The 27,811-nt window shown below is 36.5% G+C and overlaps 1 protein-coding gene across 4 annotated transcripts in view; it reads right to left on the bottom strand.

The window, feature by feature from the left end:
* LOC124615409 (poly(A) polymerase type 3-like) overlaps positions 1 to 12,481 on the bottom strand; it is a 177,875-nt gene extending 165,394 nt beyond the window's left edge. Inside the window, exons 1-4 of one of the 4 annotated variants that reach the window (XM_047143267.1) lie at positions 12,344 to 12,475; positions 4,497 to 4,614; positions 4,225 to 4,333; positions 762 to 933 (exon numbers count right to left, since the gene is read on the bottom strand). In XM_047143267.1, the coding sequence (XP_046999223.1) occupies positions 762 to 775 (14 nt within the window). In that variant the 5' untranslated portion in view covers positions 776 to 933; positions 4,225 to 4,333; positions 4,497 to 4,614; positions 12,344 to 12,475. Of the gene's footprint in view, positions 1 to 761; positions 934 to 4,224; positions 4,334 to 4,496; positions 4,615 to 12,343 lie in introns of all 4 variants that reach the window. The other 3 variants (XM_047143266.1, XM_047143270.1, XM_047143268.1) reach the window with 3 other exon arrangements.
* Positions 12,482 to 27,811: the final 15,330 nt, after the last annotated feature.

The following is a 27,811-nucleotide window of genomic DNA, read 5'->3' on the forward strand; positions in this document are numbered from 1 at the left end:
TTGTTGATTTCTGCAACTTTGATAAATTGTAGAACTGACACTGTAACAACATAGCTTTACGTGTTTGAAAATGACATTGATACAAAAGCTGAATAATATTCATTGAGCAAATGGGGAAATCACGCAATAAAAAGTTATATTTCCTCACAAAAGATATCTCAAAACACAGTTGTCAATGGAGAAACTTACTGAGCATTTAACAACAATCGAAGGTCATAATTACTGACACACCTTTCTCCGAGAAAAGTATGGCCTTCACTTGCCAAATTCTGATACAGAGAACAGATAAACAGGGGCAACATCACACCTGTCAGTTTCATTTCATTATTACGACACTAAAAATGCACCCCATCAACACAAAATAGATCATAGCTGCCAATCAAGCTGTTTTATTTTAAGTAAATGACAACAATTACATTTAGGCTATTCCCAGTTGTCCTTGATTTTTTTTACTGCCACACATAGTGTGTATTTCACCTAATACAAAAATCATTTGATTGAAAAGACGAAATACACTGCACTATACTTACACTGTGCTTTAGTATATAGTACGGTAGTGTGTTTCAGATCTTGCCTACTGTTCTCTGGTATTAATTGTCTGTATACAAGAAAGTGATGGCTCTTTTTGGAACCAAAATCTTCCATAAATAATGGATCTATTTTAAACATGAAGGTACATCTTAAAAGATTTTTGTTTTACATGCTTGTTCCCTGCAACCATTCATGGGTGTACTACAGAGGGTGTCCAACAATTCACTTACCTAGGCAGCATCATGTCGTCTGATGTAGAAACCAAGAAGGACGTCACTTGTAGAAGAGGAATGGCATCAATTGTATCTCAGTTCATGCACCCTAATTGGGCAACCAAAGCCATAAGCACTTCTATGAAAATTAAACTCTTGAATAAATCTTCATCCCAAAAACTTTATACACCTGTGAAACATGGAAATTCATAGCCAAAATGATCAAATAGATAATGTTTTTGAGCGACGTTGCCTTGGGAATGTCCTTGGTATTCTCTGTCCGGACATATACGGAATGATGAGCTAGTAAGGTGACATATCACATCTCTTTCTGAACACTTACTAGAAACATCTTAAAAATGACTGAAAGCCAATCATACATTGGATATCACTTCAAGAGAACTTAAAACAAGGCTGGCCATGGAAAAATTTGAAACAAACATTGAAAGATGACCTGAGAAATGTCAACACCTGCTGGGATGAAGCTGAAGACAGAGGAGCAGTATTATGTAGAGGTCCCATTCTGCACAGGATGAAATAGTTATGAGCTACTTCTACTACCCAGAGGTTATAAATACTAAACCCATAACTAACAAAATAACCATTTGCTGCAGTAACATAACAAAAGCTATGAAACAGATTCTTAGAGAGTAACTAAAAACTACCTGACCTTGTTAACAGCAAAGGCACAGGCATGGATAATGTTACTGCAGTAACAGATTTTGCCAACTGTCTCCCATAATTTCATTGTTTCTTGTTTTTCCTTTATGGAAATTGCTGCAGTGATTTTAGTGGAATTTTCATTTTATGCCTGCCAAAGATAGTAAAATTATACACCATTGAATAGCCATGCCAAGGGCTTAGCACAGCAAATACGATGATTATTTCATGTGGCAACCCAACAAAATATGTTTGGAATGGAAACAGGCTACAAAAAAGTCTACCTTCTTTACAGCTAGGGCATGGAATTCTACAACATGAATTTATATTTTTGCAACTGGAAAGTAAATGTCTCTATTCAATTACTTTCTCACACAGATTATTTTAAATGAGATTTTGCTTCTGTTAAATTATTTACAGTGATACAATATCTTTCGTAACTTATTCCATTGTAGACTGTCTTCATAGCCAGTAAGCTATACACTATATCAGTTTTTACTCTGAAGACCTGCACAGTCTCCTACCTTTACCAGCTCAAAGTGCTGAACCACTGATCTGATTTCCCACTTTCCCCTTGAATAAAGTTGGGTAGCTATGTAATTTTTCATAACCTGTGAAATGATGTATGCACAAAATTTCTTTGGGTCTCTACACAAATGACACTACTCAGTCATTTTTCTGATCACTTACTTTGGGTTAGGCGAACTAATTCTTAGGGAGTCATGTCATAAATCAGTACAGCACACAGACAATTAAGTATCTCAGAATTCAATATTATCCAAAAGTTATTTTTATGCTTTCACTAAATTTACTCTTCGTCCGCAGGTAACGGATTGATGCATATCCCATTAACAACTACAATCTACAGCATCCAACTTGCAGCACTATAGTAAACCACTGTTTGTAACAAATTCTAAAGTGATTTTCATGAATGCCTCCATTTCAACAAATCTGAGTACCTGTTGGCTAATATCTGGTTTCACCATTGCACTGATTTTGGTTATCAACCATTTTCTACTGCAGCTTGTCATCTTAGTTCTTCATAAGCTATTAATTTTCTGCCCCTCCACTCAGTTATTCGCCCTCCCACATCTACATCTGTACTCCACATTTTGTGGCAGACAGTATGTTTACTATTTATCATCACTGTATACCCACTTCCTGTTCTCATGGAAGTCTAATATTTCCCTAATTTCGTGAGATGTACATGGAGAAAAAGCTACATCTCTTGCCCCATGTTAATGTAGTAGAGTAATTTTATTCATCCATGGTTCACTTTCACAGGGATACAAGCTCCGTCAATTTCATACAAGAGAAAATATATTATGTATACAGTCATATAAATACATACATGTGTTTAACGAGAATGGGACAGGTCACACGCCAAGGCCTTGTAGGAATTGGAACTTACACTTCCAAAATTTTAAGAGGAACATTTTCCTTGACAAACAGCAGATTTGCTTCGTTGAAGTGAGAGACCTTCATTAAATTCCAGTGAGTAGCCAGAAAGATCTGTCATCATCTTGCATATCTACCAACAGAAACCTGACTGTTTATCCCACATGTGAAGTGCAGCATCGATAAGGTATATTATATCGGCAACTGTTGTGATCAAATACGATAATTGTTGTGATCAAATACAAGCAGAGTATGAACTATCCCTCATTAATCTGCATAGCAATTTTACACACACACACACACACACACACACACACACACACACACACACACACACATTCTCTCTCTCTCTGCAGACAATCCCTCATTACTTCATGACGACTGAAAGCTTCACTGTGAACTTCAAGAAATAATTAGTACATCATTCCCTCTCACACTACTGATGGCCCCTCAATGGGTGATTGAAGGTTGGAAAAGTAATTGGGCATAAATTTGCAATTTTATTGGTCACACTTAGAATCAAGTGGCAATACGTAGATCATCCAGTCCCTTCCCTAACTATGCAACACATCTTGTACTGACCTTCATTACTTCCAGACACATCTCAGCTCCAGACCCAGCAAACACTGACATTTACCACTGTAGTTCAAAATAATATCAGCAACAAACAAATTATTAAAGTTTACATACAAAAAGTGACAATAGACAATTACTCATAGGCAAATAGTGGTTGCCAAACACACGCACTTCAACAACACGTGAGTCATCACTGCTTTCTCAGCAACAGTGTGTGTGCACATGCTCGCTCGCTCACGCTCTCTCTCTCTCTCTCTCTCTCTCTCTATCTATCAACAACTTGGTATATTGTATAAGCATGCAATGGTCTTTAGACCTTATAGTGTGTCCTTACATTGTGCCAATTTCATAAATATCAATCACTGGCAGTGTAAAAGCAACCAAAGCCAATCTTTACTGCACATTACCAGCAAATGTTATGAACAACATCACAACACAACACAAAATAAGTTACACCTAGCTGAGTACCTTGTTTCTTCCACAGTTCAGAACAGTGATATTACAACTTCCAGTGGAGCACAGCAGTGCACTAGTAGTAAACTGCTTGCTCACTACCACTGAGCTGACCAATTTTGATAAAACGTGACACAGTGTAAAGACTCAGTTGAAGACTGGAAAATTAGCTGCATATTACTGTGCACAACAAATACTTCCTTATTGTTAAGGCATTAACTGTAACATTTATACCTAAAAGACAGCCACTGTAAAATCATTGTAAGGAATTAATGAAGACACTGTTATAAGCCGATTCAATTTACACTTTCTAGCTGACAGGACAACTTAATTCCTAAGAAACCTTAGTTGCAAACAAATATTATTTGCACACAACACCAAATTTTATACCTACTTGGTTGTATGTTTTACAAATCAGTCCAACCATGATAATTTCAAGAGATAATTCGTCGAGCAACTGTTTTTTAGCTCGGGTTGCAGATGCTGCACCAGAAATGACACATCTGAAACCAAAACCACAAGCTGAAATATATAAGCATTGTGTTGACCTTTTATAGCAAGACTAAGCACAGCAGCCTGTAAAAAAAAATAAATAAATAAAAAATAAAAAAGCCACCAGCGTACAGCATATGCAGTAAACCTCAAAAACACCTGAGGTACCCTCACCTGTACTAAAACTAGTGCACCAATCCGATTTTCTTTTCTTCATTGTAAATAAGAGTACTCCTGCATTTTTTTTATGTCCCAAATCAACTGTTCCAACACTCTATGTTATCTCTAACATCTGTAAATAATCAAGACAGAAACTACTAACATCTACAATACACAGTCATCAGAAGAAGCCTAGAATTGAACTACCTAACATAAATAAAAAAAGCTGTAACCATCATTTGCAAGTGGGAAGGACTTTCCTCTTCAGTGAAACCTACAAATGAACTATCAATATAGCCATTATGGAAGAATGTATTATACAAGAGGAGCCAAAACATGAAGCCAAATAACATGTATATCATTCTATTGTTTCATAGTAATGAATAGCTAAACAAGATTGGATGTAGTGTTTTCAATTCTAATAACAAGTGTCTCTTTTTTCTACTGTTATTATATTAATAAGTACATTTAAGTATAATCATTTGATTAAACCCTGAGTAGATTTTGATGAGGGTGATCAAGGACTCAGATTTTTTTTGATTTTTTTTATTTTTAATTTTTTTTTACCTAGATCCCTCTCTTACAGGAGACTTTTATGTGAGCTTAACAGAGGAGTAGTGTGGAATTTTTAAAAACAGAACAGAAGGGCAGCTGATGTGAGGCATGGTACTGGCTGAAAGCAACATAGTGATGACAACAAAAGCCAGACAGGGTTTTTCTTTGTTTGCCACAAGGGGAATACAGAAGCGCCCGATTCCGTCTGTCTGCTTTGACCCATGACGTCACCAATATGGCAGAAATGACCATTCTCAACATCTCCAATATGGCACATATGACGCCATTACACAAACACAAAAATACATATAAAACCAACAAATACATCTCCCTCCAAAAATATAATCAAACTAATGGGACCAGTTCGGGAAATTGGGGGTTTTTGGGTGGGGACAAACTAATTATACATACAGACACACCACAATCCCAAACCACACAAAATGACGACATAAAAACACCACAAAATTCCCAAATTCCGCTACACTAACAATATCAACAGGAATCGGTCACTTCCCTTCACCTACATAGCTCAACTGCAATTGTCGATACCACAAAACAGAAACCAACTATTCCAAAAATTATAATCACACCGCAACTGTCGATACCACAAAAGCAACACCTAAAACAACAAAAATTGGTATCAAATGCTTACCAGAGCTATATACGTCAACAGCAGCTCACGATACCAAAACACACACAATTATGATGACACATTGGAAACGGACACTTCCCTTGACCTATACAGGTCAACAGCAGTTCACGATACCAAAACACACATAGCGACGACGACACAGTGGAATCAAACACTTCCCTTGACCTATATAGGTCAACAACAGCTCACGATACCGAAACACACATAGCTACGATGATAAATTCGAATCGGTCACTTCCCATGACCTATATAGCTCAAACACAACTGACGATACCAAAACAATTGAAATCGAGTACTTCCCCTAAGATACATACATCAACCACAAGTGCCAATACCAAAACATCAACCACCAACACATGCAGTAAATAACACCGAGCCGACAACACACAAAAACCCCACTGATCATCATAACGCGCAAACAATAGATCCATAAAAACGACTATTTACCACAAAAAACTTCCGGTGCTATACATTAGGGCAGGCACCCCAATCTCTATCTCTCTCTATCACACACACACAAACACACACACACACACACACACAAAGAAAAACACAACCAACTCGCATATTCTGCTTGCATACACCGCATTTCACTGTCTCCATCACAAGCCCAAAAAGTTGCAGAAAGTTAATGATGGACAACATGTCGTCCCCCATTTCAGCCCTCAGATGCACACTATTAAACTTAGGGGTCATATCCGTACCTAACAAAAGAAGCCACAAATTGAATTAAACGACTTACTGCACGACAAACAGCAAACCAATAACATCAAATGACACCGCAATAACAAAAACACAACGGAAACTTAATTCTTAACTCACTGAAACCAATTTCCATTCTTCTATAATAGTCACTACCAACAAATGCACACTTTAAGCACCAACACCCAAATGAATCCCATACACCACATAATATGCAGACCATACACATACCACCAGAGGACACTACTAACTGCAAAAAGACAATATCTACAAAAACAACATACACATAAACTAAACTCTACTCCGTCATGACGTCACACACAACAACAACCTTACGCCACGGATCAAAGCCAACGGGTGGGATCGGACTACTCCTTTGACCCGCCACAAGCTTTAACATGCAATAAATGTCCATTTAAGCATACATACATAATCTGTCCTCCTCACATGAACACAAATCAGCTAGTGTACTGTCAAGGCAGTATACTTGGGTCCCACAATTTGGTTGCTGTTATTCAGTGTGACATCTGTAATCTAGTTTTGTTTGAAACTGAGAAATTTCTGCATTGTCAATTGAGAGTAAAAAAAATTAATGTATATATTCATTAAACAGGAAACACAGAGAAAATTTCTATCTTATTCAATGTATTTCATTTCCATTCCTTTCAGTATAAGTATGTTCCCTTCACTCTAGTCAGCTGTAGATCCCTTTACTCTCTTAAAATCTATACATAGAAAAAACTCTGATAATCCACATATAACTGTTACCAGTGTGGTGAGATATACCTGATAATGTTGTCACCTAGTAACTTTCGAATTCCATTTATGCACACCATACAGGAAATGTGGCTTGATATGTCCCTCAGTGGGTATGCTAATTTTATCATTGGTCTATAACAATAACGGAGTAAAATAGTCATTGAAAGCATCTCTGAAGACAGTTCCTTTGGATCATTTATGAAATCCTTCTAGTTTGTTTAAATCTCTGAAACTCAGGCTAAGCAAATAAATTCGTCAAAACTGCACAAGTCCTCTTTGTATTCTATTTCCCTCACTTCTTCTTTTCTCTGGCCTTATCCCATGTCATTACAGGCTTGGCATGTTAATCTGGATTGAGCAATGTTAGTCACAAATGGTGATCAGATGTGTGCCCTTTCGCGAACCCTTCCCTCCTTGGGACGGATTCTTTGTATGCCATCTGCTTGCATCTAATATTATCCCAATGTGAAATTGTGTCAACGTTTTCAAAATGTTCGCGAGTAGTGTAACGGGACATAGGTAGCAGACTGGAGTTCAACTATCTGGAAGAGGTAAACCACTTGAAAACCACACCCACACTGGGTGGCACATTGGTCCTCATTGTATATCTGTCGGAAGATTTAATCTGGAGCAGGCATGCTTCTTTGTACTACACTTTCAAGCACAAACAGATAATTAAGCAGACAATGAGATTACAAAACCAACAAAAAAAGTTGCACAGTAGATTGTTTAAATTTTGGCCAGTTTTAAACTTTAGTTCGTTACTAAGCCATCTACATAAGTCCTACCTTAATGTGTCTACACTAGCCACGTTACTTGTTTGAGTGGCTAAGTGTAAGTTACAATTTCCACATGACAGTCCAGTGCTGTGTTTGGTTTTTGGGGCATACAGCCCTGGACTATTGCATGCAAATATTACCTTGCACTTAGACACTCATAAAAACAATGCGGCCAGAGTACACACATTACAGTGTTAGGGTATGGCTTGCATGGTTAGCTTGATAATGGACTGAAGTCAAAAGCTGGCTGCTACGTAAATAAAAACAAACTTCTGTGCAACTTTGATGGTTTTGTAATTTCATTGAATTTTACTAATGTAAAGAAACTTTTCCTCACAAATCAACCAATAAACACAGTCTGGAATTTGCCTTCACCAAATAAGTTAAACTAGGCTGTTTCAACCTACTCTGATATGTTGTGAAAGCATTTAACCAGAACCACTTACACAGATCAGTGACATTTTATGGGGGAAAAGCAGGGATTAGTTAACATGAAGCTGCAACAATAGACAGATGTGGTCATTAACACACAAAAAGAAATGATCAATGGTTGACATTACTAGCACCAAGAACACAACAGAAAAATAAAATTCAACAAACTAAGAGGACCTGAACGGGACTCAGGGTTTTGGGCCTATAATGTCCATGTTGTCAACATCTTCGAACACATTAATAACTTGAAAAATCAGACCACAGACAGAAAATATTGGTTTTGATGAGTGTATAAATGTTCATATTAAACATGCAATGTTTATACAAAAGAGGTCTGTAATCATACATTCAGCCAACTCAAAATCACACAGTAATCTTCCAGTGTAACCTATGCCTCAGGCTATGATACGGAATAGTCCGATACTGCAAACTTCATTTAACAAAAAGGACAGTTTTTTATAACTTATTTCATTGACTTTGCCAACTCAAAACCTATCACCTATCAACCTAGCCTAGTTCAATCCATAACCACATCATCATAAAACAAAATGAAACCCTATGTATGTCTAGTATACAAGACAACTCACAACTTCATTCCCTCAATGCATCATCTCCACTAAACCTATATCGGTAAACAACACACACTAAGCCACCACCCACATTATAAACAAAATGTACAACCCTTATCTACAACTAAAACATAAAAACAAAAGCATCCCATATGTCATCTACTTAACATATGACGACATAATACAAAAAACATTGGATAGCTCACATTTTTCAGTAGACCAGCAAAAAATACAATGAATACCTATGTGCACTGCATTCACTCTGTCCTTTCTGGACCAATTCACATATGACTACCCAGGCAGTAATTTTCTGGGTATGTTGTTGAATTTTTTAACTGCTCCAGGAAGAGGAATTCTTGTAAATAATAATATATGTAAACGAATTTATACCAATTTTATGACATTTTCTGCAAAAATTTTACTGCAATAGGTCCCCAAGATTAGTCAATACTCAATACTAAATAACAAACAGAAACGATAATCTTTAATTCATTCTGGAGCATATTCTGATAAATCAACTACGTATCATCATCATCATCTACTTGAGAAGAAAACGTATGTCGAGCTCGATTTCTTGCTCAACAACACACAACAGTTAACCTCCTGTGACCACTTCTCCCTGTTATTACTGTTATTTTGGTGTACTGTTGTGTTATTTCTGTTACATTCCTTTGAGTCAGTTGCATGACATATTTAGCATTACAACAAATAATTCTCATAATCTTTCAACCAGAACAAAATGTTTCCGACATTTTAAACCACACTCATCCCCATACACACAAAGATCACCTAAGAGCTGACATGTTAGTGGCCACAATGTACAAAATGCTTAATCAAATGGTGAAGTTTATTCTCCAATTACACATTTATAATAATGCTGCACAAATTTCATGCCTCAACAGTGGCTAAGACAACAAATGTACCTGGAAGGAGCAGAGATCAAATCACCACTCAACCACCCCAATATATTTATCTGTAGTTTCCACAAAAACTTAAATGCCAGGATATTTTTCTCTGCTCTGTTCCATTTTCCGTCCTAGCTGACTTGGGTGAGCATCTAACAGACAGAACTCGCAAGGGAAATTACCCATTGCACCTCCCACAGATTTAGTGGTAAAATGGTCCAGTGAATAGCCCATCAAAAACTGAACACAGACCAAGCACGAAAACAGGATGAAGGTGTACTGAACCGTTAGAAAAAGAAGCAAAATAGAAAAAGTGAACAGTCCAAGCTTATGATGAGCAACATCGAGTAAATTACAAGAACCACAGTGTCACGGTTGGATGGTCACAGTGTTGGACTCCAAAGCGGGAGATCCACGTACAAATCTCCTTCGTCTTTCCCCCCCCCCCCCCTCTCTCTCTCTCGCACACTCTCTCTGTTTCCCCCACAAAATTATGAACCTTCCAGGCGGTCACCGACATGTCTGTTCTCCTTCTGCAGGTTTGGCGACTGTTATACTATACACTGGTTATATAATATGAGTAGTGCACCGAATATATCACCATCACCAGTAAATGTGATGAATAGTGAGACAAGGCGAGATGACGCATAGACCTCTCACAGAAATGGAAACAATGCACAGGAGTAAACTATGTTACAACAAAGGAATTCAAGAGTCAAAATTTCCAAAAAGGAATGCAAGAGTCATAACATGCTGTACTTGCCTAGAATAAATAGGAGGTATGTATGCCTGTAGGTCCCTTCCTTACATCTCACTGCTGCAAGCAGATGTTAAACCATGACACAGACAAATTTGAATACGCTGAACAGATATGTCAATGACCAGACAGACAGTTCATAGTTTTGTGAAGTGAATAAATAAACACAAATAAATAAATATGGTGCATGAGGGAGATTTGAACACGGATCTCCCACATCGGAGTCCAAAACCATGACCACATAACCACCACACCATGGCTATTCAAATTCGCAAAACTGCGAAGTAACTGTGAGAGAGAGAGAGAGAGAGAGAGAGAGAGAGAGACAATGATCTCAACTATAAGAACTGGAAGTATACTACAACTGTTAAGGCATTTCTTGAGATTTGACTACGAGAGTGATGAAAAATCACAGTACCGAGTGAGGTGGCACAGTGGGTAGAAACAGGCAAATATCGGGATAGTTTCTTTGAAAGGGCACAACCAACTTCGTTGCCCATCCTTCCCTATTCCGATGGGGCAGATGAACTCATTGTTTGGTCCTTTCACCCCAAGTTTGCTTACACATGAATGGCAGTCACAAACTATAGTAAAAATAAACGACCACACACAGTTATGACATTCTCTCTGTTTCACAAAATAATGAGTGTGACTTCCAAACATGAGATTTGAGGCCACATAAGTAACCCAAAGTTATACTAATGGAGCAACAGAAAACACTACATGTTGAAAGCAACTACTGGGTTGAAACACATGAAAACAAAAACAATATATCAAAACGAAAGCAGCTTCTAATCAAGTGCATCGAATTCAAGATAGCATTTGTTTCTTTCTAACACATTAAGTGCACCAAATAGGCTACCACCATAAAACTGTATCTGTTTCAGTATGTAACGAAACTTTCAGAGATGCCTAAGCACACTATTGCCACAATTAACACAAATCATAAGCAGCAAAAGTTATGTTTATTGGTGTGCAATGTGGTATGTACACCCCTACTGACATGAATCGGCTGTAAAAATTTCTAAGCAGTCGAATGTGGTATGAGAATCCTCCATTTACAAATACTTAGCAATCGTAAACTCACATTTAACCTATTACATTTGACGATAAATGACAAACAGTCCTTACATAGCCCTACAAAATTCCCCAAACAAAACGTGATTCGAAAAAGTAGGTTAGAAAGCAATGGAGTAAACATTATTACAGAGCATTCGGAAATTTTTCACATGTTTGTCGTCTCAGCGGAGCTGTTTCGTGTTTAATTGCTTTATGACTACTACTGACAATCCAGCTTGAAGCAAATTACTTTAGATCCGTGCCTCACAACATAAACAAAAATTTCGTCAATTACTTCAATGTGCATCAGAAGTCTACAAGCAAGGAGCAAACTTTCGCACTGATATAGGAATAGCCATTCATGAGTAATAATCACCAATCACGAGGAAACAGGTTTTCAAAATCGGGGCACTTCTGTTGACACACAATACCAAAAAATGTATCGTGTGCGGACCAAACAATATCATTCAAATGGATGCAAATCATCGATACAGAAATGACCAGTGTTTTTAACAAATCAATAACACGAAGAATGAACACAAATTGTTTTTGTGAGACAGCAGCACCGAACGACAGCATATACAACGACAGATACAATATCCACCACTTGACCACATCCGTGTTTTTCTCTTAAAGGATGCTTTTCAAAATTACAACCAACATATAAATAACATGAAACAATAATAGACTCACCGCAAGAATACTTTTTCCCTCTCCTTCAAACCTAAACACAAACGAATCTGTTACAACGTTGAAATTATACAAAACAAATCATCCTATACGAAATATGGCGTCGAATGAAAAACAAAGACGTATCAAAACTCCAATATGCGATTTCGAGCTATATCGAGACAATTCAAGCTGTCGTATCGATATGGTTCTCAACTGAGATAAGAGCAAAAATAAACAAATAAGACTTCAAGAAATATAATTGCTTATAGTTGTCTATATACTTCAGTCGATCATTCCAGTAACATTTATGGCTATTTTATTCTAATAGACCAGAGATATTATACTGATGAGATGACTACTTTTAGAAGACTACATTTCTTAATAATGGCTGAGATAATGTCATGCGAGATAACGCAACTGTGAAAACATATTTTAAAAAATTAGTACGTAAGTCTTAGGTGCAATTTATCTCGAATAAAAACTATTTTGAATCACCTCATGATCATCTTTACACGTAAAACAAATAAGAAACACCTATTTGAGTAGAAACATCTACTTAAGTAGATAACATAAACTGAAATTATTTAATACTATAATTCTGAAATTTGTACCTGATATAGTGGATAACATAGTCGTAAAATGTACCTGATTAATCAGGAGTTGACAAACATCAAAAATTATCAGGAGCTGTCAAATGTATGTAACAAACTTGTGACAAGATACCACTTAAATTTTTCACAATTCTGTTATAGTGCTGTCCCTATTATTTTTACAGCTAATATCTATGTTCTTTTATAAGAATATTGTCTTTTCACAACTCATGATTAATCAGGTACAATTTAAAAATATATGTATTTTATATCATTTTAGTCTACATTATCTACCTAACTTAGATACTTATGAATGTTTCATTTTATTGTTAGATCCGCAGATAACCATTAAGTGACCGAAAGTGGTTACCATGAAAGATATATTACAACTGAGACTGTTACAATAAGTATTAGAAAGATATAAGTGACTGTAGGCTTTTCCGGTGTAAACTATTGATCAAGGTTTCTCGGTTTCTTCAGCAGGGTGGTACCGATGATATCTCGCGACGTTTCGGGAAGTGTCATAGTACCCATATTCTTCGCCGGAAGATGGGTAGTATGACACTTCCTGGAACGTCGTGAGATATTAACGCTACCACCCGGCTGGAGACCTGAGAAACCTTCATCATTATTAAGATAGTTTTGTAATGGAAAATGTGATCTCCTACAAAGCATTGTCGTACAGAAGCTAAAACTTTTATGGGTTTGTGGATAATCATGAACAAACTCTCACTTGAATTTAAAAATCTGATTAGAATTCCAGTTTCTTTTGGTAATTAAGATTGCACAGTAGTTAAATTTGTTACACACCTATGATGTAACTACAAAAATTTGCTGCACTCTGCGCAATTTTACTGCCACCGTTAAAATGAACTAAGTGTAAAAACTTCAACGAATATTATCGATACTACGTATAAAAAAGAGTCTATCGTGTAAAAATGACGATAATTATTTCATTATTTCTGTAATAATTTAATTTCTGAGTGAAATAAAACTATTATCAGAGAACTACATTCATAGACAACGACAATTATGATTTATTTTCGTTATCTGTGATAATTGTGGTTCAGTTCTTCTTCCTGTGCTAACCGATGAACTGTCTGGAAATGAGATGTGTAAGGTATATAAGGAGACAACCTGTAACTACATTGTTAATCATTACTTGAAAAATAGAATCGCTGTTGTCTAGACATGGATTTGTATTTATTTCAATTGTAATCCAATCTAATTAGTGTTTTTAAGTGTTAATTTTTAGCTCCACACTTAGCAGCGCAGCCATTAGCGCTAGTAACTTGCAGTGGACTTTACTAGTAGCTGCTATAAAAAAATATGAAACATTTTTCGTCAAGAATAAATTTAAATGTTAAAGAATAGAGAACAAAAGGATTAAAGACTTTTATCTGAATATATTAACTTGATATACAAGGACTCGAGAATAACAATAGACAAATTGACTATCGTCTGTCTGCCGCCACCTTAGCAAAAATATCTCAACGACAGTTTTGAATCGAGAATTTTAACAAACATAAAAGATATAAATGAATGGAAATAAATGTGCCCCAGTGGTCCTGAATGTAATTTAAAAGACAGACTTCAACTCAGATTGAATCCTTAAAAATAGTGCTCACAGCACATTACGTTGCTGTCGTATGAAGCGTAATAATTTCGGACGATTTACATGCAATACTTTTATACGAGATATATGCCAGTATCGCATGTGGGTAGTATTTTGTGACTAAATGTTCTTTTTCCTAGAGAAAAGTGCTTCCATCTTAAGTAACAGTTGTGTAAAATCTGGTAAATGATATGCAATTTAGTGCCACTCACACGACTTTACAAACAATTTTTCTACACAATGTCAAGTGAAGATTTCTTTAGCAGAGTGACAAATATATGCCAGGATAATCATTTTTGAGATCAAACGAATTGTTACGCTGACAATAGGTAAATGGTTTAATATATTTTTTTGATCTACCTGATATATCATTTATAAGTAATTAAAGTCACGAAATACTAAAAACCAATTCCGCCACACTGGCGCCCAACGTGGGGCCACCAATGCACATTTATTTATTTAATGATTAAGTATTGGGATTTCTTACAGTTACAGTGTACCATAACAAAATATTATTGCTTGTGTTGTTCTTTATTTCATCACTGATCTTGCTGTGCGAGTGTTTGTCAACTGTGGAGCGAGAGCCGTCCAACACTGATTAAGCAGTGGTGTCCATCCACACACAGATGTAAAAAAAAAGTAGGAACAGATGTTCATGTTAATGTTCCAACACACACGCAATTGGCATTGGTTGCTTGTGTGCTTTGAAAAGTAGTACCAACAATCCTAATGGAAAAGTTTCTTGGAATGGAAACAGTGGAAATAGGGGCGAAGGTAGTCCCAAGAAAAGTAAAAACAAGAGTTATAATAATGGGAAATATAATAATAGTAGACATTCCTACAACCAAAATTCGGGATATTTCAATAATAACAATAATTACCAGAAGTCCAATGACTACCAGCATCCGAATGGTAATGAGAGGCAGTATAATAACAAAAATTCTAATAATAATAACAACAATAGTAATCGTAAAAGACGAAATGACAGTATATCAGACAGTCCGTACAAGGATAAACCTAGAAACATATGAGGCAACTATGAGTATTGGCAACAACCAGGAACAAGTCATTGGCAGCCGCAACAAAATTCTATGAATCCAGGTCAGCCAATAAATTACATACAGGCTGTACCCATGACAAATAATCAGTATCCACAATGGTGGGACCCAAGTAGGCCACCTCCGACTGTAGACTCACAAAATGTGAAACTAGTGGAGATAACCTCAGAACCAAAGCAGAATATACAGAAGCCAACAAATTAAGCTTGGTCCCTGTAGGCCTTCACCAGGTGACTAAGACCAAGAATGAAGGCAATAGGTCAATAAAACAGAAAATAAATATGATTCGCTATCAGGATGGTAAGAGGATCACAGATGAACTCTATCAAGAATCTGTTGTCCCTGATAGGCAAGAAAAAGAAAATATTCAAGCAAGTGTCACTGGAACCATCAATGGTGTAGCAGCTATTATTCTCCTCGACACAGGTGCGAGTGTGTCAGTAATGAATACACAATTCTTCAGGGGGGTAACACAAATAAAAAACTGCCGATTTTTCCTGTTCCGAATTGTAAGGTTATAGGAGCACTGGGAAAAAGGCACAGATTATAAAGCACCAGACACAGATTGAAGTTTCCTTTGGAAATGATAGCATTTTATGCACATACCTATTAATGGAAAACTTGTCAATACCAGTATTACTTGGTCTTGCGTTTTTATGGGACAGAGAAGCTGTAATTGATCTCGCCCATGGAACATGTATACTTAAGTGTCAATGGCAACCAATAACATTGAAGCTGAATCGGGAGTTCAGTGCGAACCTTCTGCTGATAAGAGATGTGAATTGTGTACCAATTCTGATTACTGTTACACTATATATTCTTACACAGTTTGTTGAATGTTTATATGCCATGGTCATAAGGTTAGTAATTAACTAATCCAATAGAACGTTGCATAGGGTGGCAGTCCGGCATTCAAAACTATACCTGGATCAGGAGAAAAATGTGATAGACAGCTACATATTTACAGGACAGCTACCATAGCAACAAACAATCAGAGGATAAGCTAAGTCAAGGCTTGTATTCTATTCAGTGTGGTAATATCGTTATTGTACCTCAAGTGCCAGTTGCCACAGTCAGTTGCAGACAAAACTTGCAGTTAGTAATGTAGCAATGGCGATTCGATTTGGTTGTTTGCATTATTTCTCTGTACAGTGGTGCCTGTATATGGCATAATGTCCTAAACTAGTTACGAAAGTGCACATAAAAGCGGTAAGACCACTACAGTCCATCTAAGCAGACACAATACTGGATGTGTGAAGGCATCCAGACAGGAAATGCACAGATGTTGCTGCTGCAGCCATATTAAATGTACAGACAACAGGAACCAACAACATAGTCCCCTTCCACACTCAGATGTCAATCACTATGTTATTCTGATCAAGTTATATCTTCAAGTTAGTAAGTGCTATATTTGTCATCAGATGACCATCTCCCATCTTTCTCAAAGCAGTGATTATGTAAAGGTTATTGCTTGTATATAGTAGACATTATTTATCAAAGACCAATAACTGTGTCTTCTTTATGATAACAGGTCCTGGTTATGCAACCAACTCCTTCAATTCCAAGAAGCCATAACAGTAGAGCTTCCCTTTGTTTTATTTTGTGACCATTGAGACACATAATTTATTTTCATATAAATGCAGCTGATTACGTGCTGCTCTTAGTGTTAGTGCATAAAGATACAAATGTGTATTACAGTAATAATAATAATAACAATATCTGGAGTTAATTTTAAAACATCCATCACCAATGTCTTCAGAAAATTAGATGTTTTTAAAAACTGCTTCACAAAATGTATTGGTGAACATTCATTACATCACCTGTTGTTAGCTATATTTCTCTATTCCCAAAAAAGTGGAAAGATAATGTAGTGGAGCTTTTTATATATGTATAACTCTTAGCTATTGCCCAGTTAAGCTTTTGGGTGATTTTATAGCTGAGGTTGTTTCTTGAGTTGAGAGTTGGTCTGATTGGACAGTCCACTTCTGAATTATATTTTGGACTCTAAGACAACATGTTTTTGAGCTGTGGTTCATGTTTTGTCTGAAAAGTTTTGTGGAATCCTTATGCATCCCTGCAACGTCATTTTCAGTGAAGAACTGAAAGGTTTTGTGGTGTGTTGTGTTCTGTCACTATAATTAAGGTATTTACTTTGTCAGCTCTGGTAATTATGACTTCATTGTCGGTTAGTTTTCGTTAATTACATTACATTATTCATAGTCCAGGGATCTCACAGAGACTGGTCTCTTGAATGTGGACAGAAATTTAGAACATACATTAAATTAACTTTAAGTGCAGTACAGTAAAATGTCATTATATTACTGTTTTATAGTGCTCATTTTAATAGTACATTAACCAAGGAATTTCAGTGAAGATACACCTCAATGGAATAGAAAGAATTGCCCAATAGAAAATCCTTTAATTCAGTTTTAAACTCCATAAAATTATCTGCATGACACTTAATGTTTTCTGGTAAGTTGTGTAGCGCCCCCAGAATTTTACGAAAGTCTGGAGACACTTGTGTTCCAACCATTTCGAATACACGTTATTTTAAAGCAGGGCGTAAGGATGAGCATGGGATACTGCACCCATTTATTGTTTGTGCAGGCGAAACTGGAAGGGAGCTAATTCGTCGGCGCTGAAAAATGTTCAGCGCGACCTGCCAAGAATAATCAAATATGGCCCGGAAGCTCCGTTGCCGGCTGCAAAGGGTAATGTAGTATTGTATTGTTAAAAAACAAATGGAGAGACTCGAAATAGTGACTGTTTAGTAGATGTTGAACTGCTGTTGAGAGTATGTGGACTGGACGTGGATAGTCAGCCACGATAAAAGCTTATGTATTAATTGTGTTCAAAAATGTGTACTTAACTGATTCTGGGTGCCCAGTAATGTGTGGGCTTACGTCATACAGTTTAGTTGTTTTTTTGTACAAAGTGGAAACAAATATGTTCTGGTGCATTGAATGATATTCCAAGAGTAGCGTATTTCTTAAATAAGAAGAGAGAGAGAGAGAGTGAAAATTTCCCCTTCCTAGCAGTGAAATCTTCGGAGAAGCATCCGGTGCTAGCAGAAGACATGGGCGTTGCAAGAAAGCAGAACCAGCATCCTTCAACAAGTAAGTCCACGAAAACGCTTAGGTGTACCTGTTGCCTACTTGCACTACTGTTAACTTCTTGAGGTCTTTTTAGAGGTTGTTTTTGTTCTTAGCGCTCTTCACTATTTTTTGTTACAAGAAAAATATTGATAATATCTAAAGACATTCACGAATAATTGTATAGAGTAGTATTTGTCAAGGTACCAATTTTTCTGAAGATACCCCCTACAAAATGTTCTCGATTTAACACCAAATACAATTCTTATAGCACACACCTGTATTCTGAAAACATGATGCCAGTAAATTGAATTTTCCTAGACAAAATTCATTAAGTCAGTGTGAGGGCAAATATGCATTAAACTACTTAATTTATTTTAAAATCACCTGTAGCAGTAATCATCTGTACTTTAAACAGATCTGATTCAAGGTACTTTATTAATTCTATGCAGTAGGTTTTCCATTTAAGGTTGTGATGTATCTGCAGGTCCAAAAACGTAACCCTTTCTACTCCTTGTATTCTGCTATTTGAGAAACTTATTTTCAAAGCTTGTAGAGTTCTGTGGAGAGTATTGAACTGTTTGTATCAAGTATTATCAAAATTGAATGATACTCCATTTGCTTTGGACCATCTGTTGTTGTACTTGAATATTTTATTAGCTGCTTTTTCAGTAAGGGAACGAATACTATTTTTACTGCTAAATCTTGTAGCACTGGCAAAAATTAAATTTTATATCATCTGAAACTGCTAGTGGAAGGTCATTTTTGTTTATCAGACACAACAGAGGACACTTAACCACATCTTGTGATACACCTTGTCTGAGTATTTCAAATTCTGAATGCCTATTGTTATGTCATTGACATGGAACTGATACACATTGCTTTCTGTCAATAAGTAAAGATACAAACTATCAACCTAATATTCTGTAATATTTTAACTTCTGCATTAGAATATTATGGACCACACTATCAAAAAGACTTGGCAAATCAAAAAATATTCCTAGTGGTAGTAATTTCTGATTTACTGATAACAATATATCATATGTCAAGGTAAATAGATATATACCCATTTAAGTCTGCTGTGTTCTCTCTGCTCAGTGTACTGATGAGTTGTTTGTTTCAATCCCTATGCCTTGGTCATACTATGAGTTGTCTGAAGCAATTGGCATTAACAGCTATGGCATCAAGTGCAGATGTTTGTGTCAGCGTTTACAATGAATAGAAAAAAACGTAAGTAGACTAGAAGGATGTCAGACGTAAATATGAAACTAAGCCTTGCAAGACTTGAACGTGGGCCCCCTTGCAATTGTAAGCGATTTGGCTGCTACCACATCATGAGTGATCATGACATGAAATACATGTTACATCAGTTAAATGACTTAAAATCACCTGATGAACAGAATTCATATTTGGCAAGAGTAATTAAAGTTAGGTCTGTGAGAAATAGAAGGCCATAGAAGAAAATTTTCACAGTGCTGGTTTCTTTTACAGAGTTCACATCTGTCAAGAAGTGGATGTAGTTCAAAAAAAGACATTGAGGGTTCTGCAAAATCGTATTGTGTAATGTCATCAAAAATAAGATTTATTATTTGCAGAAAAGTGATGTGCACCTTTAGTTAAAATGGATAAGCATTCCACAAAACACAGGCAACAGTATAAGACAACCACAACCATGACTCAGAATCACATAATAAGTTTGAGGGTTTGATAGAATCACTACAGCCTCAGAGACTTTAAAAAAACATACTTGCCTGAAAATCTAAATATAAAGAAAATATTCAATCTTTTTAATGAAATTCATCCTAGCATATCTGTATCTCATGGTACATACTGAATGATTTTCTACACAAAATCCGATATTAGGATATCCTCATGCAGACACTTGTGATGAAAGTGATGTATTCACAGCGAAAATGAAACCTTCAACAATGGAGGAACATAAGACACATATTGACCTGATTAACATCATGAGCAGTCAAGTGTTTTACAATTGGAAAAAGAGTGCCAAATTATAGGCAAAAAACAAAAAGAAGGTAGCTAAGAGTATAGACTCCCCAAAAAAATGTATTCCCACCACAGATGTTTACTTTAAATGGAAACCTCCGATGCACTCATTCAAATTACATGAACTTTTAAAGGGCAAATCGTTTTTTATATTTATCCTGAATGTATTGCGAAAAGGGGCGCAAATGAATTGATGTCTTTTCTTTTCCACTTTATCATACACGCCTTGCATGAGGACACTGAAACGCTCTAGATGCAGTGTGTATCAAAAAGAATCATCTGATTTGGACGTTTATATTTCTGAAATTAAGAAAGATGTACAATGAATTTTTTTTATCAATGGGAAACCCAAAAAGTTTTTTTTCATACCTTTTCATAGGTATTCAATATGCCCCCATAAGATGCATGGCATATGTCAACGTGGTATTTAAACTGTTTCCACGCTGCAGCGAGCTTGTCTTGAGTTACAGCTTCCGCAGCTGCTGTTATGTGATGTCAATTCATTCATTGTTGTTGGTAATGGAGTCACATAAACAGAGTCTTATATAAACACACACAAGAAATAATCACATATAGTCAGGTCCAGTGACCTTGGACACCAGTAATGTAAGGTTGAATCATTTGGTCCAGTCTGATCGATCCATAGTCCAGTAATCCTTTGATTTAAAAATTCTCACACTTGCAGACAACAGTGTGGTGGTTCCCGGTCCTGTTGATAAATGAAATCATTTGAATAGGTCTACAACTGAGAGAAAAGAAAGTTCTCAAGCACATTGAGACATGTGCTCCCTGTAACATTGTTCTTGGCAAAGAGAAATGGACCATACACCTTTTCCCGTGAAACTGCACAAAACACATCAAATTTTAGAGTCCCTTTCATGTTGTACAAATTGATGTGGTTGTTCAATACCTCATATTCTCACATTATGGCGGTTCACCTTTCCATTTAAATGGAATGTTGCCTAACCACTAAACATTAAGCATGGAAGAAAACTGTCATCCTCCATTCTGAAAGAATGAAATTACAGAACTCCAGAGGTTGCTGTTTGTCACCTTCACGAAGAACATGTAGTAGCTGAATTATGTATGGTTTCATGTGGAAACGTCGATGCAATACACACCAGACCGACATCAGGGGCATGTTGAGCTGACAAGCTGCACAGTGAGTGGATTTGAGCTGTTGAGCTGCATGGTGAATGGATTTGTGCAGACTACTTGTGAAACTGCGTCAGACACTCTGGGATGTCCTGGCGATTTGCCTTTAAACAAACAACCTGTTTCTCGGATTGGTTCATGCAACTGCCTAATGCACTGTGCTGTGGGAGGATCCACACAGTACCTAGTATGAAAGTCATGTTGAACAGTTATTACTGACCGTCACTGTAAAAACGCAGTGCACAAAACGCTTTCTGTTGTCCCAGCACCATTTTTACTAGAACTGAAGTGGGCCACACTGCTGCTACATAGCAGGGACCATGTAAGACTCGACAGTTTGCTCTTTCCAACAGTACGTTGTTTAGGAACACACCTCAATTAACATAATTGTTATGATTTTTATTAAATTCATTTATTCTTTTTTATACAACCCGTATTTTGTGATTCTAATGGTGCTCAAAATCAAAGCTTCACATTTTCCACTTAATTCATTATGTATCTCTCAGTCAAATTAGTGGTGTGAAGAAGATCAAAATTACATTCCATGTGCATACCATTGGTCTGTAGAAAGCAAAAAAATGTTGGACTATGGAACTGAAAAGCACTGATGGGAACACCTGAAGATTTCAAGAAAAAAGTCGAAGCATCCACATGTACGCTATCCCATTTCACTGTGGCCAGACTTAATCAAAAACCGATGTTCTACTGACAGACTCAACATACACTGCAAAATGCTATTTCAGAATGCAGCCTATTAAGATAATATCATCTGATTCTAGCCACTGCTGTATACTAAAATATCAGACGAATTATCATAAAGGAACTGTTCTTTATTCTAGATCCCCTTCCAATTTCCAGGCTAAAAGATAAAGATAAAGATTTCCTGGTGCAATGAAGTTCTTCAGTCAGCTGTGCCATAGTGAAATATAAGTGGTGTGAGTACTATTGCTGTGTTATCACACCAGTGAGTATAACGACAACTTGGGGAGAGGTTCCACTCCTTCAGTGTTTTGGAGAGGCACACCAGTGTTACTCCTGGCATCATGATGTGCAGAACAATCAGGTGTGAATTCAGGTTACAGGCGGTGGCGATTGAGGGAACTCTGACAGCACAATGGTACATCATGGACAGTCTGCATCCTCAAGTGTTACCTCTCATGTGACTGTGTTGTGGCGCAATTTTTTAGCAGAACAATGTTTGTCTACAGATGGGATGTGTCTCTATGGACTGTCTAAATCACATGGTTCAAATGGCTCTGAGCACTATGGGACTCAACTGCTGTGGTCATAAGTCCCCTAGAACTTAGAACTACTTAAACCTAACTAACCTAAGGACAGCACACAACACCCAGCCATCACGAGGCAGAGAAAATCCCTGACCCCGCCGGGAATCGAACACGGGAACCCGGGCGTGGGAAGCGAGAACGCTACCGCATGACCACGAGATGCGGGCTCTAAATCACATGTCCAGCAAGATATCCTGATATGTCCCCAATAGAAAAGATGTGGGTGCAGCTCAGAAATCAACTCTATCCCAGTGCCACTAATCAGATATAAAGGACCAGTTACAAAATTTTTGGACAATTTGCCTCAGGAGAGTATTAAACAGCTTCACTATACCCTTCACAACTGAGTCAATGCATGCATTTAGGCCAGATGATGTGGAATGTTGTATTGCCTAGTGGGCTTATACTGCCAAGTCCTTTGTAAATTTGACACAATATTGTAATCAATGAAATAATATCACATACCATTTCAATTCGTGAAGTTTTATTTTATTTCCTCCTCTCTTTTTTATTAGGCAATGCGTTTTGGAATAGTAATCACAGTTGGTTCACAATTGTTATTTTATTTGTGTGTACAAAAGCAGAAGGCATCAATTGCATCTCAGTCACACGAAAATAGGAGCTCAGAATTTGTATCCATCAGACATGTTGTACCTCAGGGTAATATTCTGCCTCCATTACTATTTCTGGTACCCATAAATGATCTTTCACTTGCATTGTCAGAAGACACAAAGTCAAAACTTCTTGCAGATGATACAAGTACAGGAAAAAAAATATTTCCAGACCTCCTGGCGAAACACCATCTAACGAAATATTCGATAACAACATCTATATCTATGTCCACACGTACTCCACAAGCCACCTAATGATGTGTGGCGGAGGGTACTTTTTCTACCACTAACTGAGTCCTCCAAACCTGTTCCACTCACGAATAATGTGTGGGAAGAATGACTGTCAGCAAGCCTCTGTATTGGCTCTAATTTCTCAAATTTTCTCCTCATGTTCATTACATAAAACATATGTCAGGGGAATTAATATGCAGTCCAATTCTTTCTGGGAAGTCCTCTCTTGAAAGTTCGATGTAAATCCCCCCGTGAAGCACAATGCCTCTCTTGCAACGTCTGCCAATAGAGTTTGTTGATCATCTCCATAATGCTCTCGCACTAGCTTTAGACCAAGTTACGAAACGAGCCACTCTTCATTCGATCTTCTCTATCTCTTCTATCAGTCCTACCTGGTAGGGATCCCAGATAGATGAGCAGTACTTAAGAATTGGTCATCAGCATGGTTCAAGTCAAATTGATTACTGTTAAATTTTGACAAAACTCAGGACACACAAATCAGTAATTCTCACAGGACTGTAAAAGCTATAAAAATAGTTTACCCAAATAATTAAATACAAGAGTAGTCACAGGTATGGAAATGATAAATGTAAGTGGGTATAAGCTTTCAGCACATACAAGTAGAGACACTATGGAGAGAGGAGTAGTTGCCCTATATATGTTAAAATCTGCCACAGTGTGAAAAATTTTGAAACTAAAAATTTTTGTGCAGAGCAACATATAGAAGCATCTGGGTTTGAGCTTAAACTAATTAATGGCGCTTTGTGGGGATTTCAATGTCGATTTTCTGAAAAAGTCCTATAGGAAGTTTGAACTTGAAGTATTACTTGGTTCTTTCAATTTGACGCCAGTTATTTATTTTCCTACTCAGATGGTACAGGAATGTAGCACACTGATAGATAACATTTTTATAGACCAAGATTAATTTCGTCAAATAGAAACTTTTCCTATTAAGAATGGTCTGTCTGATCATTATCCACAGTAAGTTACAGTATATGACATAGCTCGATACAGTAGTGCAAAACAGTCCTCCAAAATAATGGGTTCAATTAACGACTTGACAATTGAAAATTTTAGGGAAAGCTTGCAACAGCTAGACTGGGAAGAGGCGTACAGGGAACGTGATGCTAATTTAAAATTTAACATATTTCATGATACTGTTGTAAGTATACTTGAAAACAGTTTCCCCAAGAAAGCAGTCAAATATAATTGTAAGAAACCATGTAAAAGCCATGGCTTACAAAAGGGATAAAAATATCTTGTAAACAGAAAAGGGAAATGTATCTTATAGCTAGGAGGAGTAATGATTTAGAAACGGTGAAACATTATGAAAACTACTGTACTGTATTAAGAAAAGTTATTAAAAAGTACAGAAGTATGTGCATTATGTCTGAGATTAGCACATCTGATAATAAAATTAAAACAATATGGAATATTGTTAAATGTTCAAAAAAAATGTTCAAATGTGAGTGAAATCTTATGGGACTTAACTGTTAAGGTCAACAGTCCCTAAGATTACACACTACTTAACCTAAATTATCCTAAGGACAAACACAAACACCCATGCCTGAGGGAAGACTTGAACCTCCACCGGGACCAGCTGCACAGTCCATGACTGCAGCACTTTAGACCGCTCGGCTAATCCTGTGCATCATTGTTAAATGGGAAACAGGGCAACCAAGAGCACTGGAAGACTGTATTTCTATCAAACTCAATGAAAAGTTTCTTAACAAGAAATCAGAAGCAGAAAACATTTTTAACAATCATTTTTTAAGTATTGTAGAGAAATTAGAATCCAGGTATTCATTATAAAATATAAGACAGTCTATGGAAGAGGTAATACCTATGCAATTTGATAAAATTGAAATTCAACCAACCTCTCCTATTGCAATTAGGAAAATAATAAATTCACTCAGAAGTAAAAGCTCACATGGAATTGATGACATTGCCAAAAGAGTACTAAAAGATTGTTCCCAACAAATAAGTAGGATTCTCATCCACATATGTAGTAGCTCACAGGAACAGGGCAATATTCCAGATAGACTGAAACACACTATTGTTAAATATTGCATAAAAATGGTATAAGTCTGATGCTAACAACTACCTCCCAATATCACTTTTGACAATATTATCCAAAATCCTTGAAAAAGTGATGTATTCAAGAGTAGCATCACATATTTGTAAAAATAAAATACTAACACAATGTCAGTTTGGTTTTCAGAAAGGCTTTTGAACAGAAGATCCTATATATGCTTTCACTGATCATATATTAAATGCACAGAATAACTTAACATCACCCATTAAGATATTTTGCGATCTCTCAAAAGATTTTGATTGTGTGAATCATGAAATTATGCTAGATTAGCATGTTGTATGAGTAGGACAGTGCATAAATGGTTTAGTCATCATTTAACTTGAAGAATGCAGAAGGTTGAAATTGTCAGCACAGATAGTCTGCAAAAATTAGCAAGGTCCTGTAACTGGGGAGGTATCAAGAATGGTGTCCCACAGGATTCAGTCTTGGGGCCCTCATTTTTCTTAATATATATTAATGACTTGCCACTCTGTATTCATGAAGATGCAAAGCTAGTTCTTTTTGCTGCTAATACATACTGAACAAACAAGAATCAGCTGAGGAAACTGTAAATAATGTCTTCGAGAAAATTGATAAGTGGTTCTTTGCAAATGGACTCTCGCTAAATTTTGAGAAAATGGTAGAAACATATCGATGATATGTGGAAATGGTTAGGTTCAGCTACTTAAGTTATTAGTTATAAAATATTGCAAATTTGGAGATAAACATATCAGTCAATTAGCCTATTATGCCTGTTTTCATTCACTGCTTTCATATGGCATCATATTTTGGGGCAATTCCTCATTAAGAGAGAAAGTATTCATTGTATAAAAGTGTGTAATCAGAATAGTAGCTGTATCCCAACCAAGATCACCTTTCAGACATTTATTTAAGGAACTCAAGATATTCACAGTGCCTTCGCAGTACATATATTCACCTATGAAATTTGTTATCAATAACCCACCTCAATTAAAAAATAACAGCGAAGTCCTGAGCTATAACACTAGAAGAAATGCTGATTTTCACTATTCTGGGATAAATCTGACTTTGGCACAGAAAGGGGTGAATTATGCTGCCACAAAAATCTTTGGTCATTTGCCAAATAGCATTAAAAGTCTGACAGATAGCTGACTAACATTTAAAAGCAAATCAAAAGAATTTCTGAATGACATCTCCTACTCAATAGATGAATTTTTAGATATGTAGTAGTAACTGTAAAAAAATTATTAACTAATTATTCTGTTAAAGCGACATGTTCCACAGCATTACAAAATGTATTCATAATCTATGGAACAAGTATTAATGTATGTCTGTATGTATGTATGTAGAAATAGAAAGTTTTTGGGGGTACAGAAGGATCACAACCTTCATTAGGCAACCCACTGCCTAAAATTATTGAATCGCCTTATTTAACTCATGTTCACAGTACATAATAATAATACCATAGTCGATTTAAAAATGTATTAACTATATGTTGCTGTATATTTTCACTAAAAAACGAGTTACAGTGTCTTTTCTTTAGAGTCAGTATTTTCAGAATACGGTATGGTAGCGAGTTGTAAAAATTGTAACTTTTGTTATTTATGCAACATCATGTGGAGCCTTCACAATGTCTTAAAGGAGGAAAAATATTATGGGCATAGTGTCCCACATTGAGCTACATATACAAAATTACTTCATGTTCCTATGCCAATATATTGCAATGAAAAATACAAAGGGAACATTTTGAGTGCATTTTGAGTTCACCTTAATAAGCCAGGAGGAAAGACTGGA

Source organism: Schistocerca americana, chromosome 5 (assembly GCF_021461395.2).
Source record: "Schistocerca americana isolate TAMUIC-IGC-003095 chromosome 5, iqSchAmer2.1, whole genome shotgun sequence".
NCBI classification, from domain to species: domain Eukaryota; kingdom Metazoa; phylum Arthropoda; class Insecta; order Orthoptera; family Acrididae; genus Schistocerca; species Schistocerca americana.